This window comes from Phycodurus eques, chromosome 18, assembly GCF_024500275.1.
Source record: "Phycodurus eques isolate BA_2022a chromosome 18, UOR_Pequ_1.1, whole genome shotgun sequence".
Classification (NCBI taxonomy): domain Eukaryota; kingdom Metazoa; phylum Chordata; class Actinopteri; order Syngnathiformes; family Syngnathidae; genus Phycodurus; species Phycodurus eques.
Window position 1 is genome coordinate 10,232,023 of NC_084542.1, and position 17,154 is coordinate 10,249,176.

The following is a 17,154-nucleotide window of genomic DNA, read 5'->3' on the forward strand; positions in this document are numbered from 1 at the left end:
CGAAAGCTGATCTTGCACTTGTGCGTATGCACGGTCTGAGGCAGTGGCGTCGTTAGGCCTATTTTTTGGGGGGGGACTTTAGCCTGTTTCTGTTAAAAAATGTTAAAAAGCAATTTCTCATTGTTCGTTAGTTGTTTGTGAAAATGTTGTGCTTGTGCGTTACATTCGCTTACATCCTGTGCATCATCAATATCATCCGCCCCTATCCATAAAACCTAGTGACGCCCCTGGTCTGAGGAGGTTCTAAATTTGGCAGAGTTCGAACAAAAACAAGTCCGAACATTTTGATGAACGCGCACGTTTGACGCACAAATCTGCGTATGCACGCTACGTGAATCGTGAACGAAGTCCAGGGAAAGTTATCATTGTACTGCCGTTTTCATTGTTGTTGACAGAGAAGAAGGTCAGACCGCAGTCCAAATGGGACTGTGTTGTATTTGTGTTTCAACTTGAAAGGCAAACCAGTACGCCGGGTTTGCTAACACCAACAGACGACCGACAACGTCGCAGGAGGTGGGCACTCGCGTCGCTACGTCGGGGGAGGAAGTTGCAGCAGACGGCCACACGAACACGGTTGTGCCGCCCCACTGGCCTCTTGCTGTTTTGACGGCAAGCGAGATGATTTCACGTTTTTAACACGGACGGACACACATCGCGGCAACAATGGGCGCCGGTGAGTTTGTTCCCCCCCACCCACCCACCCGTTTCTATTCAGCTAACCGGCTAATGCTAGCTGTCGCGGTGACATCAAGTTAGCCACAAATAAACAACTGAAATGACAACAAGGCGAAAGACGCCAGTTGTACTTTTGACATGATTATTTTCAGCCAGCGAGTGTAATGTCGCGCTGTTAAAACACGTCCCCCCTCAGAGAACGCGAGCTTGGCGTTCAAGCTGTATTGCCTGACTGTGATGACCCTGGTGGCGGCCGCATACACGGTGGCGCTGCGCTACACGAGGACGACCGTCTCGCCGGGGGATCTCTACTTCACCACCACCGCCGTGTGCATCACCGAGGTCATCAAACTAATACTGAGCACGGCGATGCTGGCGCGGTAAGCGTGTGTGCATGAGAGATTTCCTCCATGGGTGCTTCGAACTCGACCTAACGGAGGCTCTGGCAAACAGTGATGAAAGGGGGTGAAAAAAACCAACCTAATCGATACCGAAACGTACGCAAGCGTTCGCCGTGTTGTCACCAAAATGGTCACGTGGTTTCTCGGTTGGCAGGAAACCCGTGGAAGTCAACAGCCGATCAGTTTTAGGGTTATTCGCCGTTAATAATCATGAATAAATGGCAGTAGTTTTGCTTAGCATCAGCTGCATCATAAAGCGATAAATGACATCTGAAAGTGAATGGGTCTTATAACAACTAATGTTAACGCGCATGCGCCAAAAATACGTCACGGTTCACGAGCGCTCCCCTTGTCGTCCCTTGGGATACGAGTTGAATGCGTTCGGTGACCACGTTCTTACCTCAAAACACTCGTATCAGAAATAAACTTTCCAGTGGCGCTTCGAACCAAGGGTCGCCAGCGCGGTGCCCGCGGGCACAAGTCAGCCCCCGAGGGCCTTTTTCGAAAAATAGTCATGTGACGTTGTGATGTTCCACGAATGTTGTCGAAGTAATCATTTGAAAATGAAAACTGGTAGAGATTTATCGAAATAAAGTGTTGCTTATTGAGAGAGATCGGTTTTGGAGTTATTGTTAGAAATGATTACTACGAGCAGTGTCTTCACAAATGAATGTCATTAACTCATTCACTGACAGGCTTCCCAGTTAACATGGATATTTGACTTCTCAAACCGTCAATGGCATGAATGTGTTAATTATTAATACTAACATAAAATAATATCTGATTAAAGGTAGAGGATTTTTGTTATTTTAGATTTGTGTGTTAAACTGGTAGCCCTTCGCATTAATCAGGACCCAAGAAGTAGGTCTGAGTTTCAAAAACCCATATTGCCTATGAATGAATGTGGTTGGGTGTTTGGCGGTGGTTGGAGGGGCCGTAGGCACAGAATGGGGGGGCCAGGGGTTTTCTCAGAGGGGCACAGTTTTGTTGTATGCACTTGCCTTTGGTACTATTTTTGTCCTTGTCTTTTAGAAAACCACACCCACACAACTGTAGAATACAAACATATTGCACGAAGAGAGAGAAGTGCATTGAAGGGGGGAAAAAAATAAGGAGGAAAAGCAACACATTTGTCCAAGTACATTGATTGTCATCCCTTCTCTGAGTCAGCCTCAAGTTGTGTTTGGGAGCACACTCAGATGTGAAGACAGCCCACTTATCCGGAAGTCCGGATCCAGCGAGGAAGGAGGATAACTTTACAACATGTTATTTTCCCAAGTGCTTTGACCTGTTTTACAGAATGTGGAAGTTGGTTGCGCATAACCCCTACTCACCAACAAAATTGTGGCTCATGAAAATGCTGAGTGGCTGGCTACTCTGGGAAACAACTTGCTACAGTGGCAGGTGAGCAAAAAGTTAATGTCAAGGCCTGCTTGTATGTGTTCTTCTTAGGGAATCCGGCAGTGTAAGGAAGCTGCTGGGCACCCTAAAGGAGCACCTGTTGGGCAACCCCAGAGAGCTGCTGAAGCTGAGTGTACCCTCGTTGGTATACGCACTCCAGAACAACATGGCCTTCGTGGCACTGAGCAACCTTGATGCTGCGGTTTATCAGGTAAACTCAGCCTGTAAGCAGAAGGTGTGTTTGCTTGAAGAATGCGCCCTGTTGTATCAGATTAGCCACATGCAGAATAGTGAGGAAAAAGTATACACACGTCCTATAAGAACATAATCAACTGAAGTGCCGAAGAATCTCATGGCGTTAAGGCAAAAGTTGAAGAAGATTGCATAGCTGGTCTGGTGTGATGTTGGTACTGTCCTGTAGGCAGGATGGTTTCATCTGTAGCGAGTCTCAAGTTCTGGACCTGTTGACAAAGTATGCGGATCTGTGGACTTGGTGTGGGCTATGACCAACCAGCGGATTTACAACGATGGCTACATATTTGCCAAGGTTGTAGGTGAGGGAGTTGATTCTGCTGACGATAGGCCCGAGTGGAGCTCCCGAGTGGAATCCGTAAATGCAAGGCGTCGCTTACCCTTGGTACATGCGTCTGTCGATTCCCTACTCCTTCAATGATCATCATCTTGTATCCACTGAGGGGATTGTTTCGGCAAAATGACAAAATATTGTCTATTTACTATTTTATTATATTATCCCATGGTTTTGTGTGATTTTATTACTTCAATAGTCCTTTGTTCTTGTGTGGCCTTTACAAATGTACTTAGTCGCTTAATTGTTTAATGTAACGTGGTAACTAGGACAGGATGCGATAGCAATGACGTAAATAACCTGAGTTGTGTATGAAAAATATATTTTTCCGTATGAGCCTCAGAGACTGGCGGAGATGTGGGCACCTGTATCCTCTCTTGACTCTCTCTCTCTCTCTCTCTTTGCAAAGATATTAAAACTACAAAAACTCTACGTGTTGTTGTTGTTGTCGTCCATGATGGCAGTCAGCGTTTCCTTGTCTGTGGTGTTGAGGATCAAAGGGCATCTTGTGAGCTGGTAGAATTGTGATGTCGTCGTCCTTCTTTTCGAGGATAGTAGACAAAAATGAAGAAAATGAACAGACTTTGTTGTGAACCAGATGAATATGGCACTTGCCAAGATGAAGCTGAGCATTCTCGAATTTATCTCTGCAAGGGAACAGCAAACTTTACATTGATTTGCAGTAAATAATATCCATTGACCTGACCCGGGGCATAAATCTATTGTCTCTCCAGGCAGAAGAATGCCAATAATATTAATTAGTACCGATGTATTGAGTTTTTGGTAGGCCTCAGTGGATTCTGATATTTCAAATTAGACCCAGGCACTCTGTTTGGGAATAACTTTGGGTTTGTTTGATTCCAAACATGTCAGAAAATAGACAAGAATGTTGATCAGTTTTCCCAAGTCAGCTGATGTTCATCATTGTCTTGTTTTGCTTAAAAACAAAGTTGTTTGCTTTCATGGAGGACTAAGGAAATCTGAAAGTTTTCACTTTTCAGACTTTTACTTTTAAAAATATTTCCGTTCAGTGTTGCCATTGCACATCCACTTATAAAAGTTGGTTTGCTGTACACCTGAAAACACTCACACACAACAACTTTTGAAATGATTGCTACGCCCCTGATGTTGCGTTTCTGTGTGCAGGTGACATATCAGCTGAAGATCCCGTGCACGGCGGTGTGCATGGTCATCATGCTGAGCCACTCCCTCAGCAAGAAGCAGTGGTTCGCCATCTGTACGCTGTGCCTGGGGGTCATGCTTGTGCGGTGGAAGCCCGTAGACACCACCAAAGTCCAAGTAGGCCTCTAAACTCATCCACTTACATCTGTGGCCGTGTTTGGGAATCATTCACACATTCCCGAATCTATCTATCTATCTATCTATCTATCTATCTATCTATCTATCTATCTATCTATCTATCTATCTCTCTCTCTCTCTCTCTCTCTCTCTCTCTCTCTCTCTCTCTCTCTCTCTCTCTCTCTCTCTCTCTCTCTCTCTCTCTCTCTCTCTCTCTCTCTCTCTCTCTCTCTCTCTCTCTATATATATATATATATGAAATATATGAAAAGTGTTGAAAAAAATAAAATAAATAAGTGTTTAAAAAGAAACAGTTCTTTAATTCAAATGTATTGAACTCAAAAGTTAAATACAACTGAACTGTACATGGGCAGTGATACTTTTGCGGACCACTACAGGGTGTCTGCGTACCACACTTTGAGAATCACTCATATAATAGATAGGGATTGATTCCGAGCACGGCCTTTGTCGTCTTCACTTCTTCTTGTGTCCAGATTGAGCAAAACCCTTTTCTTGGGTTCATGGCCATCGTTGTTGCTGTGCTGTGCTCCGGGTTCGCAGGTAGCCGCGGACCATCCACTTGACTTCTTTTAATCGTCATGACATTGCTTGTAACCGCACGCTTCATAACTGTTCCTCAGGCGTGTACTTTGAGAAGGTGCTAAAGAGCTCCAACACATCCCTGTGGTTGAAGAACATCCAGATGTATCTGTCGGGTATCCTGATCACCCTGATTGCGGTTGTGGTTACCGACGGCAATAAGGTCATGGAGAAAGGCTTCTTCTTCGGTTACACGCCCTGGGTGTGTTTCGTCGTATGTAAGTACAATGATCTCAGAGGCATTGATGGCATTCTTGGCTACGCTTGACGTCATTTCTCACATTCTCTCTTTCAGTCCTGGCAAGCGTGGGTGGCTTGTACACGTCCGTCGTCGTGAAGTACACAGATAACATCATGAAGGGCTTCTCGGCGGCGGCCGCCATTGTTCTTTCCACCGTGGCGTCCGTCATCTTGTTTGGATTGCATATAAGTAAGATAATCTCCTTGGCGCATTGTGATAAACCAGGGAGAGGTTTGTGCGGTCCAACAGTTTGTTCAGTATTGACGCAACCTTTTCGCAGGTGTGTAACATCTATTGTGTCTCTGTTGGAGATACCGAGCTATATTTAGAGAGTAGTACCCCCTCACCTCCTTTCAATATTTCGTGCAAGGTTAGGGTTCAAATAGAATGTCGCACAAAAGTTCATTTATTTTAGTCGTTCAATTTAAAAAGTAAAACTTGATTATAATTGAGTCAACATAGGACATTTTTTATCAGGACGCCAATTCTGGGGTGTTTCTTATCTAATATTTTAATTGCATTGTGGGTTTTTGTTAGCTTTAAGCTTTAATCACTAAAATTATAAAAAATCAATCACGAAATGTTTCACTCTGTGTTGTAGTGAATCTTTACAATCTGAGTTTCACTTTTTGAATGGAACTACTGAAATAAAATAAGTTTTCCTTGATACACAAATTTGTAAATTGGATTATGTAACAAAAGCATTGACCGATGCATGTAAAAAAAAAAAAAAAAAAAAAAAAGCGTTAAGTCTGAGAAAATAATTAAACTAGTTATGAAATCTACAGTAAATTTGATTAAACTTTCATTTAATCATATTTTATAAGGCCCTTACTAATAAGTACATAATTTTGATGGTTTTAAGGCATCTGGTGGTTTTAAGACACACTCTCTCTCGGTTTTTAAGACACACTCTTCAAAATCCCATTTTTGGCCCACCGTCTGTTTTTTTAGCAGCCCGCGCGACGTGTATTAAAATTTACAATTGACATGGTGGCAGGTGTGTGCTGACTCCCATTAAGCAAAATTGAATGTGATTAGTTAATTATGAACACAGTCACATCCCCAGTGATAAGAGGGTGTGCACATTATTTCAGTTGTTTATCTTTACTTCCCCTTTCGATTTTTCTTTCAATTGAGTTGTACAAGTTGTAGGTCACATTAATAATGGAAAAAGTTTAAAAACTATTCATCTTGGTTTCATTTTTTTTTTTACATCACGAAAATGTTGCATTTTAACAGGGGTGTGCAGACTTATATTTCCACTGTGTAGCTGAAATTTCCTGTGATTAAGAATAATAATGTGACAAAGTTTATTATTTGGCTTGCGGGTGAACCCAATTCAGATGTAACCCAAAATGCATTATAACCTTAACAGGTCAACTTAATTTGGCGACCTTTCAACTTTTGAATGCACATTTCAAACTGCTGAATGTTTCAGTACTTTTTGCACTTCTACGTACTGTTGTGGCCTGTTGGATCAATTGTTAGGCATCGTCCTGGTCTCATATCAAAATTTGAACGGCATGACGAAGAGGATTGTTTCCCAACTCTAATTGAATCACAAAATGTATTGGTTGATTCATGGATCAAACACCACTTGTGGATTTTGCATTTCCGCTTATGAAGGTTATAGTGCATTCAAGGTTCATCCATAATTTTCACTCGAAAGCCAAATACACTTCACTTTTTGTGAGTAGTGTAGATATGCACAGTACGTATAGGCCATCTTACTTACTTTCCTGATGTGATCACTTCCCCCGCAGCGACCACTTTCTCGTCCGGAGCCTTCCTGGTATGCGTGTCCATCTATCTGTACGGCCTTCCAAATAAGGACACGTCCACACTCAGCCAGGAAAGCACGCACACAGAGTCCCAAAAGAAACTGATTACTGTGTGAGTCTGCAGACTTACTGAAGATGGACCTCAGGAGGAGGAACCCTGCTATTTTTCCCTCCCCAATAATCACTGAGTTTTAGTCAATCATTCTAGAAGAAAGAATCCATTTATGTGGGTTCTGTCTGCACAGAGTGTAAATGAAGCACTGCAGCACCACTTATTTAATCGGGGGGGGGAGTGATTTTTTTATTTTTTTTTTTGCGCTGTCATTGTCACAACTGAAAAGAACTTGTGATGGCTCTACGAAAGTGAAATGTGACGCTGATAATTTGTTAAAATCTCAAAGGTTGCACTGTGAGAAACACGATAACGACCAACTGCATTGATTTCGTTTCTAGTGTGTCAAATATTCATGTTCATGTCTTTTTTTTTTTTTTTTTTCTTGTCTTTTTCCAACCCAAGTGTAATGCATAGATTGTGAATGTATAGAACCTTTTCATACTTGAAATGACAAGGACACATTACAGGACACAGTTGTAAATGTCAACTCTCTCTTCTATTTGCAAGTCCTTGATCTATATTGTGTTAACTGAAGACTGAATTGAAATGTAAACATTTGCAACAAAAAAGCTGGCATGGAGGAGTGTACTCTGACCACATTTTGAGGAACCGTATTTTTTTTTTTTTTTTTTAAAAAACAGTCCTAACCTGTCCCTACCAAACAAGTCAAACCAGTCCAAAGAGTGATGGGTTGCTGTTGTGTTACAAATGAGACAAATGCACTCAATTAAACGGATTTTTTTGTTTGTTTTTAATTAATAATTGAAATCATGATCAAATTAAATATTTACATTTTGTCAACTGGAATGATGCCAAGAATTCTCATCCCGTTTGCCAGAACTGAGCAGGTCCCGCTGAAAAGTCTCTTCCTTGCCTGTGAGTATTCAGAAAATCCACAGATATGACTTCATACTACTGCTTTTTGTAAAAAAAAAAAAAAAAAAATCATTGATTTGTACATTTAGATTTTTAGATTGATTCAATGTACAGTAACTGTCAAGTTCTCGTCACCACTCGAGAGATGATTTTAAATAACAGGAGAGGTCACCAGACATTTAACAACTTTAAAGGATGCATGACATGATCCCAGATGGATCAATAGGAATGTTTAGCATTCTGATGGGTGTTCATCTCAATTTTCAGTATTTTCCACTTCAAATATTGGTCCTTATTGGTAAAAATGAGATCCATGTTGAATTTAGTATCAAAGTGTATTCCATTGTCTCCTCTCTAACCCTCACCTTTTAGCACCTGTGTATCTGATTTGCTGTTAAAAAAAAAAAAAAGCATGGCCAGTTGGATTTTGTATGATTTTTGTACTAAGTTTTCTGTATAACCAACTACACAGATGTGATAAAAAATAACTTTTTAGAAAAATATTTTAATTATTATTATTATTTTTTTTTTATATACCTGGGCTACTTGTTGTGCGCTCCCTTTGACTGGCAGCTCTCTGTGCGCTGAAGCAGTCAAGTGGCTGTGAGAGAGAGAGAGAGAGAGAGAGCGCCCTATTTGAGAATCCATTCATCTCCAAACAGCTGTGAAGTTTCCTGCTCGCTCACACCCGGACATCCTTGTTCCTTACCACAGCTTCAAGAGGAAGTTGAGCAGGTGTTTGGGTTGCAGATCCTGGGCCGACTGGTATAACACCTCGTCATAGCTGCGGGTAGACAAAAGATGGTGTTTTTTTTTGCAAATGCTGAGTAAGAGTCCCAAGAGCGTTAGCACTTGTTTGTTCATCTTACCGGAGTAGATGCTGAAGAATGGAGACACTTGATTGCTCGGTTAGGAGCGACGGGTCAAATGTGGCTGTGTCTATGTCGTTGTTCTTTTGTATTAAACTGCACAAAGTGGTACAATGTGATTAAATGGAATCAGCCAACAAGGCTTTTATGTATATTGGTCATTCACAACTGCTTCAAACCAGAAGATACACAAAATTCTGAATTTTCACATTCCAAAAATCCCACTTTACCCAGAAGTCCACATTGTACTCCCCCCAAATCCCATTTAAGTGAATTCGATATTCAACTAAAAAGTTCCCCATTATTCCCAGTTCAGCTCATTCAGAGCATCTTGGCAACTATTTTCCGTATTCCAAAAATGACCCACTTTTCACAGTAAAGTTAATTAATTTTCACAATGAAAATCCCAAATTAAGAGATGCTTTACATAATTACCACCTCCTTCCACATTTCTTGACTGATGCATACAATTGCCATTTAAAAATAATATGCAAATTCAGAAAATCTTGGGAACAATTCCCATTCGCAGTATGCCCAAGTTAAGATATATTCTCCTTAATTACCACCTCCTCTCACATTTCTCGACCATTCCAAAGTGTCACATTCTGCATTGCAATTTCATCTTTTCTTTCATCTTTCATCTTTTTGGCATTTATATACACAATTGCTAACGAAATTGCATTCCATCGTTGGAAATAGTTTCCAAACTTATACTGTAAATGTGTTCTGTGTGTGTACATTCATGCTGGTGTCAACCAGATGGAGCAGATTAAGACCATCCATCCATCCATCTATCTTCAACACCGCTTATACTGGTTAGGGTCGCTGAAGCCTATCCCAGCTGACTTCGGGCAAAAGGCGGACTACACCCTGAACTGGTCGACAGTCAGTCACAGGGCACATATAGACACGGACAACCATTCACACTGTCACTGAGTGGGAACTGATCCCACGCTGCCCGCACCAAAGTCAGGCGAGTGCACCACTACACCATCAGTGACTCCAGATTAAGACCAAACATTTAAATTCATAGTTTCAGTTTTACATCAACATTAAGTGCTATAGATTACTTTTTTAAAACAACATTACCACTATTTACACAACTCCAGATTGGGAGCATGGTTATTGTTTGTACAAATGTATTTTTGGAATACTATTACCAGTATTTACCATTATTATACCATAATTGTTTGTGTGCTATTAGTTTAAGCAGAGACTGGTTATTCTTCTGATTTAGATGACGATCAAACATTTTATGATCAATTTATGCAGAAATTGAAGAAATTCCAAAGGTTTCACATACTTTCCCTCCCACTGTACCTTTGAACCTAATAGTCCACTCTCTAATTCATCTGAGAGACTTCATGTGCCGTGGTAGGTGCTGCTGTTTTGGTTAGCAACAAAGATTAAATGGACTCAACAGTTAATGTTAGTTATTGCGAATGAAAAGGCTACTGCGCATTTTCTTTCTTGAGGAGTCTATTTGAAGGAGGTGTTTATTTATCTTGAGGACGATGCACCAGGCAACTACTTGGGGAGAATGAATCATTGAGGAATTAAGCCCAACCTCCATTTTACACTCCACGCCTACATCCCATAATACCACACCTGCAGAGGCGCGCGTGTGTGTATTGGAGGAAAACGCCCGTGTCTCCCTGAGCCTGCAACATCTTGTCCCAGTCAAACTTGTAGTCCCCCTGCAGCAGACCTCTGAAGTCCTAAAACACATTTTTAAAATTGTATTTGTTATATCATTTTGACAATCCATCAGATTGAAGCCTCGACATGTGAGCTTTTGTTGTTGTCGTTTACCTGGGCTATTAACGCACTGATTCCCACTTTCTGCGCTGTGTCCTCTGCGTCATCCATTTCCTTTGTCACTGCGAGATGTAAACAGGAGAGCAAAAGTATTAAGAGCTCACCAAGGCTTTAACATTTAAGTAAAAGTGAACAGCTAAAATCAATAATCTCTCTGTAAATCAACAAGATGTAATAAGAAAAAAACAAATTTGACCTCATATGATTTGACAGAGACATAAACTGTCCACTGCTTGGCTGCAAGCAGCAGAGGCTACTCGGGGGCTATAATTCAGGATTAGTTCCCACACACACGACTGAAACACTGCTGATCTGCTGCTACTTGCAGGATGTTGGGCCGACTCAGGTGAACTCGCGCCAATCAAGCGCCGTCCTAATGAACTGCACGTTTTACCAGAAAAATCCGGTCTTTGCGTTTTCACTGAAATCCCTTCCGTTACAACCGCAATTGTCTCACACATCCTACTGAAATACTATATAATAACATAGTAAACCCCAGCAAATGGGGTTAGGGACTAAGCCCTGAAAAGTGAAGTGCACGCAGATGAGTAAAAGAGAGGCGGCTGGTACTTTTTGATTGGCTCATGTTGTGCAGCATCCTAGCCCGAGCCTCGTCCAGAAGGTCCTCTAAGAACACCACCTCTCCGGTCCTGGTCTTCATGCCCTGCACCAGGCCGAAGGGCACATGATGACACCTGCGCAAACACTTCACATTAGACTACAGGTACACTAAGAGGTTGGTTTGTAAAATTTTGCAAATTTGGGACTGCGTCATAAAACTGAGGACCCCCTGCATATGATTTGAAAGGTTTTTGTGGGTACTTGTAGCTCTGCACTCTACATGTAGCCTCTCGTGTGGTTGTGTGTTGAGTTCAGAGTGTCGTTCCAGGTACCTGTCAGCCCAGGAATGTCCCATAGCTCGCAGGATCTGGAACAACTGCTGGAAGTGATGCGTTTGACTTTTATCTGTCTTCAAACAAAACAAAAGCAACTGCTATAAGAGGAAATGTAACTATGGTAACCTGATGAGAGGCATTCATTGGAAGATGGTCTTAAAAAAACATTTATGAGCTGCATGCATGAAAGCTGAACGCATACATCAACGTTTGTGTTTGGCAGGCATCGGTGAGCCAACACAAAAAACCTTCGACACGGCCATTAGACGAACGACAGTTGATGTAGAAGAAAAGCAGAATAATCAGTGTAACTTCCAAAGTCGAACACAATCCATTTCATGTCGCTGCGAGACTTCAAACTTGTTCTAATTTGAAATACATTTTCCCATACGAAATAATGTAAAATGAATTCATTTGTGACAGGCTGTAGCCAACGTAAAACCACATTAAAATAACTACAATAAATGAATTACCACTGTAATTCAATTATTTATTAACATAAATTGATACAGCGATCGAGTATTTACAGTGTCATTTGCAATTACTGAAAAACACAAATACTTTCTTACCACATAAATCATCTCATCAAAATGGTACTTTTCTCTCCGGTCAATGGCTGCTGCAATGTCCCTGAAACAAAAACAAAGTAAGAGATAACTACATTGCTCACGTATTAACACAAAGCTTGAGATATTGAGATATAATTCAATACATTCCACAATACTTTAATACATTCCAATTCAATAAATTCCACTCCTGCTTGCAAGTACCACTTAAAACAATGTGTCGTGTTTATGGTATGTGGGAAATTGGAGGTTTCCACCAGGAGCGGTGGTTTCTACATTTAGCGTTAGGAAAATGGCAGCCACCTGGTTATGTAGAGACTTGTTCCATCACTGCGGAGGACAGTGCAAACGTTGCTCAGGTCTCCGGCTGAGAGATCCACAATGGCAGTCCCCTTCCTGGAAAACACAACTTTTTTGCTGTCAGCTGCCAGGAACATTTCTCGATGACAAACAAATAGGAAGAATTTTGGCTACGACTGTCTGTCAAACAATTGTGACGTTTATCGCCTTTTGATGACGTACAGGTCGGACACATATCCGATTTTTTTGCCACATACAAAAGAAGCATGGGTCAGATTTGAAAAAATTAAAAATAAATCGCAATTGCACTGTTCACAGTGACGTGAAAAAACAAACAGATACATGTCAAAAAAATCGGAACTGACCTACTGTAGTATGAACATAGCCAAAGACGATGTTAATGTGTGACCACATTCTCATTCTTATTCACTTGATTTTATAGATTCCGGGCTCAACAAGTAGCCAGCCCCTATCAGCGCCTGTAGTCACCATGGGTGACAGACAGGGTGTGCTATTAAAAAAAATAAGCATCTGGGAACTGTTTTAAAATGTCAAAATTCTTTTTGAGGAAAAGAACTGAATACTAATTTTACCCATCACATGATTCAATTTGGCCATGAAGTCAATGCTTGTCACTGTGGTTACTGATCCAATGCCAGCACGTACTCGGTGGTCTTCAACAGGCCTCGATTCCGCAGCTGCTGCACCGCCTCCCGAACTCCCTCCTGGTGACAAGACTCCCCCGAGTAGACATCAAAGTGGACCCCTAACCGCTGACAGTCAAAACACATCAGTATGAAGTTCACGTTGGACAACACAACACACCAGCGGAGCACCTGGTTTGCACCTCGTAAACACGCCGATACTCGCTCACAGTGATGTTCCTGAACTGTTGCCATAGCGACACAGCCCGACTCTCGTGCCGCTCCAGCCGTCGAAAGAAGTTCCTGGCTGCCAGCGTCGTGTCCTCGTTGTGCTCAGCTTCCTTGTTCACTTTTACGTATACCTGTAAAGGATATATACAGTACGGCTTCCAGTCTATATATTTGTGACCTATGAAGGTTTGTGCTGTTAGGGTGTTTGGGTAGCACCATACAAGATAAAAATCAACTCTCAAGGCTAAACTTAACTCTGCCCCGACACGCAAAAGCTAAGTCGAGATGTGTTAGTTCAACATAGTACCTTGGCACTAACATGCCACAAGATGGCGCCAAAGCAGTGTCTAATGGAAAAGTGATAGTAAGTAGTCTTGGTGCATTTCCGAAAGAGCACAAATATAGCGAATAAGGGAGCTTTTCAGTGAATAAATTCCCCCCAAAAATAAATAAATCTGCAAATAGGTGGAAAAACACTGTATAAGAATCTCTAAAAAAAGACATCCACCGATTGGCCGCTTCACCGTGACTATTTGCAAACTTAAAATAATCCAATAAAAGAGCTCGGCATCATATTGAGAGCTATTTCTAATATTTTGACTCTCTCATCTAGCTGGATTCCTGTTAACTGTCATATAAACTAGCTAACTATAACTGCTAGTATACAATTGGTCAGTTAACTGATTATTTAGAAGCTACGGAAATAATTTGTCAGTTATATAATAGGTTGCTCGATCCGAAGAAAAGTTCCAGAAATAAAGAAAGTGGCAGCGGTTGGATTCGAACCCACAGCATCGAAATGACTGGAACCTAAATCCAGCACTCGGCCACAATTCCCTTATCAGCTCGATGACATTTTGTGTTTATTATTTTTCATTTAGTGTCACTTTACATCTTTTCTTTTTAAGAAAGTGGCAAGATTAACAGTTTGTGCAATTTACAAGTGCAACAGTAGGAACGAAATGAATGAAAAACCCAAACGGTACAGATGTGCACAAGTCAATCTAAATGCAGATTCACCTCATACAAATGCTGTAAAGGGTTTTCTGCCAATTTCTCCTGGCTGCCAAACTGACTGAAACCAGCTCCCAGCAAACCTGAAATAAAAAAAGAAAAATAAATAAATAAAGTGAGGAAAAAAGTACCATATTCAAGAACATTCCCACAAATGTAAAAGACCCTGTAAAGATGTTTGAAGATTGCTGATGAAATGTGCAAAGACTGAGAGTTTTGTAGGGCTAAATTGAGGCGATCTAGCATTAAACTGTTTTTCACAATTTCAGTTTTGCTGATTTTTTGGGGGGCCGTGGCGGGTATGAGTCCACCCTTCCACACTACACAAGAACTACAGCGCCTTCGTTCATGTCAGCAATAATCTGGCACAATTGCCAAGTCCAGTTAGCTAGCGAGCTAGCTATCCCTACACCCCAAAAACGCATTGGGTAATGGAGAGCAAAAAAAAAAAAAAAGTCTGATTAGTACCGACCTGCCCGCTTTAGAGGGCCTAGTTGTCGAGGCGTGAAAAAGCCCGGCGACGACCCGGGATATATTTTAAGTTAATATATTTTTAAGGCTCAAACATGTAGGGATGTGTGGGCATAAGAGAGATGCTAGACGAAGTAGCATACATTTTTCAGCGTGGCGTGGTTTCACACATTCAGCAGAGCGGAAACAACAAATTGACTATTCATGATATTGAAGCCTCATTTTCTATACTTTGGGGGGCAATTCATTCAAATATGGCAATGTTATCAACTCAACAACAAATTTAGAAGATACATTTAATTTCATTTTACAGGGACTTGAAGAATTGCATTAAAACAGCAAAGGTCTGATTAAACAAAATCCCAATAATCACTCACCAAACTGCATTCCCCAGTCTCCAAGGAAGTTCATTCGAATAACTTTGTTCCCAAGAGACTCTCTCAAGTTGGCGATGAAGTTACCTGCAAAAAGATCCTCGTTTAGTGTTTAATATTATTATCGTGTTTAATATTACTACCAAAAACTCACCTATAATTGTAGATCGTAAGTGTCCTGCATGGAACTTTTTGGCTATGTTTGGAGAGCTACAACATATAAATGTATCACTACTTGCTGACAAGCTACAAGACCTCGCATATGTTGTCTTGTAAAACATACCTGTACTCTACTAGTGTCGTTCCTTTCTGAAGGGAATTCAAAAGTTCACTGTGAAGCCCGATTTTTCCCTGGTGCTCTGTTCCAAATGGTTCTAAGATTTTCTAGAATAGAAAAGAACAGAAGCAAACAGGCAGAGTAGATACAGTCAATAGTATTTGCAAACAATAATATTACTAACCTGGGCAAGAAGTTTGCGATTGATTTTGAAGTTGATTCCAGCACTTCCCGCTGCTATTTCCTCCACCACACTGTCCCGCTTTAGCTGAAAAATATACTGAGGATCACTTATTTTTTAATTATTATTGTTAAAATAAACAATTTAACACTTTGTATTGTACATACATGCACAAATGCCAGATGTGTTTAATATTTTTTATCTTCACGTGTGGGGTCGATAACAGATAATCTTTAAAATCCTTCTGTGTTTTGGGGATCTGGGAGCAAGCCAGAGTATCCAGGGGAAAAAAAGAAAACGTTGGCACAACGATTCGAACGTCAGAAATATGAAGCAGACAGTTACCTTTTTTTTTTTTTAAACTTTCAAAAATGAATACTAGCTATTCTGTGTATTTTTCCTATATCTGATCAATCCTACCTGATTGGCCAAGTGTTCTGTTTGCGTCTGGATGTCTCCACTAGCTGGTAAGACGCCATTAGTTCTTAAAATGCTAATTGTCAGCCTAAAGTCAGAAGTCTGCCTGAGGAGAAAGGTTCCACAAAGGTTTTGCAAGATGTGTTTAAAAGTCAAGCTTTACGTCTGACCGAATGAGTGTGGAGGGGGAAAAACAAAAGGCTTAACTGTTTCTTAAAGACTGGGACAGCTGACAGAGCAGGTATGAAGACGTCATCAGGCTGATGCAGCGTCCTGCCCAGCTAAACAAAAAATATATATACATATTAAAAATGAAATAAGATGATTATGTATTGCGAGAGCTATTAGCCAACCGTGCCCTGAAGGACTCTCATGCTTCACAGTTAGCATAGCACAGTGTCACGTCTTTTAATTTTTAAAACTCCATTACCTTTGCTGCTATTGTTCGTTTGAAGAAACAAGTCATATTCCTAGTAGGCGATATATAGAGTTTGAAAATGTTTTTGTTTTTCTGTAAACGACAATTATTCTTCTGTGCACATATGCCTTCACATCATTGGTAAATAATCGAAAGCACTTCCTGTTCTAAACCCTTTCCGGTATCTCGTCCAATCACAGGCCATGTTTCGATGACGTAACAAAATGGAAGAGGGTAGTTCGATTTTTCACCATATACTCCCGACGGAATCTTGAATGTTTGAAACATCAATTTAATTCATTTTAAAAAACAATCGCTTGCTTTATGTAGAACATTTTGTGTTAACATATCGTTGCTTAGTAAAATAATTGCCTGATGGATTTTTTAATCCAGGTCATGGTAATCTGCAAAGGTTGAAGGTAAGCAAATGTGCTCTATTATATTTCAATTAAACGCTATAAATGAGTATCCCATTTGTTGGTTCACAATACTTTTGTCATTTCTCATTTTCCAAGATGCAGGAAAGGACCAACTACCTGCCGTTTGTGTGAATAACTGCCTTTTTTTATTGTATGCGTCTTGCTGTGTGAACTCTGAACTATAAAATGACATTGTAGTCTTAACAAAAGCATATTAGTCTTTAAAATGTTCACTTAAAAAAAGGTCATCTCATCACAACGTGGAAAAAATAGGCAGAACT

The 17,154-nt window shown here is 40.8% G+C and overlaps 2 protein-coding genes across 2 annotated transcripts; one reads left to right on the forward strand and one right to left on the reverse strand.

Moving 5' to 3' along the window:
- Positions 1-259: 259 nt before the first annotated feature.
- On the forward strand, positions 260-7,903 carry slc35a1 (solute carrier family 35 member A1). The gene is made up of 8 exons (XM_061704372.1): positions 260-673; positions 872-1,055; positions 2,529-2,688; positions 4,210-4,362; positions 4,857-4,923; positions 5,004-5,180; positions 5,258-5,392; positions 6,970-7,903. Exons 1-8 carry the CDS (start codon positions 664-666, stop codon positions 7,101-7,103), a joined length of 1,020 nt encoding a protein of 339 aa, XP_061560356.1. The 5' UTR covers positions 260-663; the 3' UTR covers positions 7,104-7,903.
- Positions 7,503-16,599, reverse strand: rars2 (arginyl-tRNA synthetase 2, mitochondrial). The gene is made up of 20 exons (XM_061704371.1): positions 16,467-16,599; positions 16,244-16,317; positions 16,040-16,142; positions 15,623-15,706; positions 15,445-15,545; positions 15,316-15,371; positions 15,165-15,248; positions 14,323-14,399; positions 13,275-13,433; positions 13,094-13,200; positions 12,431-12,523; positions 12,131-12,191; positions 11,559-11,635; positions 11,236-11,360; positions 10,660-10,727; positions 10,456-10,565; positions 8,848-8,943; positions 8,688-8,762; positions 8,516-8,579; positions 7,503-7,976 (listed from the first exon to the last, which is right to left on the reverse strand). Exons 1-20 carry the CDS (start codon positions 16,500-16,502, stop codon positions 7,890-7,892), a joined length of 1,737 nt encoding a protein of 578 aa, XP_061560355.1. The 5' UTR covers positions 16,503-16,599; the 3' UTR covers positions 7,503-7,889.
- Between the last annotated feature and the right edge of the window lie 555 nt (positions 16,600-17,154).

Excerpts from the sequence above, each read along its gene's own strand:
- slc35a1 (XM_061704372.1), top strand. Across the intron at positions 4,924-5,003 it reads GCTGTGCTCCGGGTTCGCAG|GCGTGTACTTTGAGAAGGTG; the intron begins GTAGCCGCGGAC and ends ACTGTTCCTCAG. Across the intron at positions 5,181-5,257 it reads CTGGGTGTGTTTCGTCGTAT|TCCTGGCAAGCGTGGGTGGC; the intron begins GTAAGTACAATG and ends TCTCTCTTTCAG.
- rars2 (XM_061704371.1), bottom strand. The coding sequence starts at position 16,502 with ATGACTTGTTTCTTCAAACGAACAATAGCAGCAAAG. Across the intron at positions 15,372-15,444 it reads ACGACACTAGTAGAGTACAG|CTCTCCAAACATAGCCAAAA; the intron begins GTATGTTTTACA and ends TATATGTTGTAG. Across the intron at positions 14,400-15,164 it reads AGACTGGGGAATGCAGTTTG|GTTTGCTGGGAGCTGGTTTC; the intron begins GTGAGTGATTAT and ends TTTTTATTTCAG.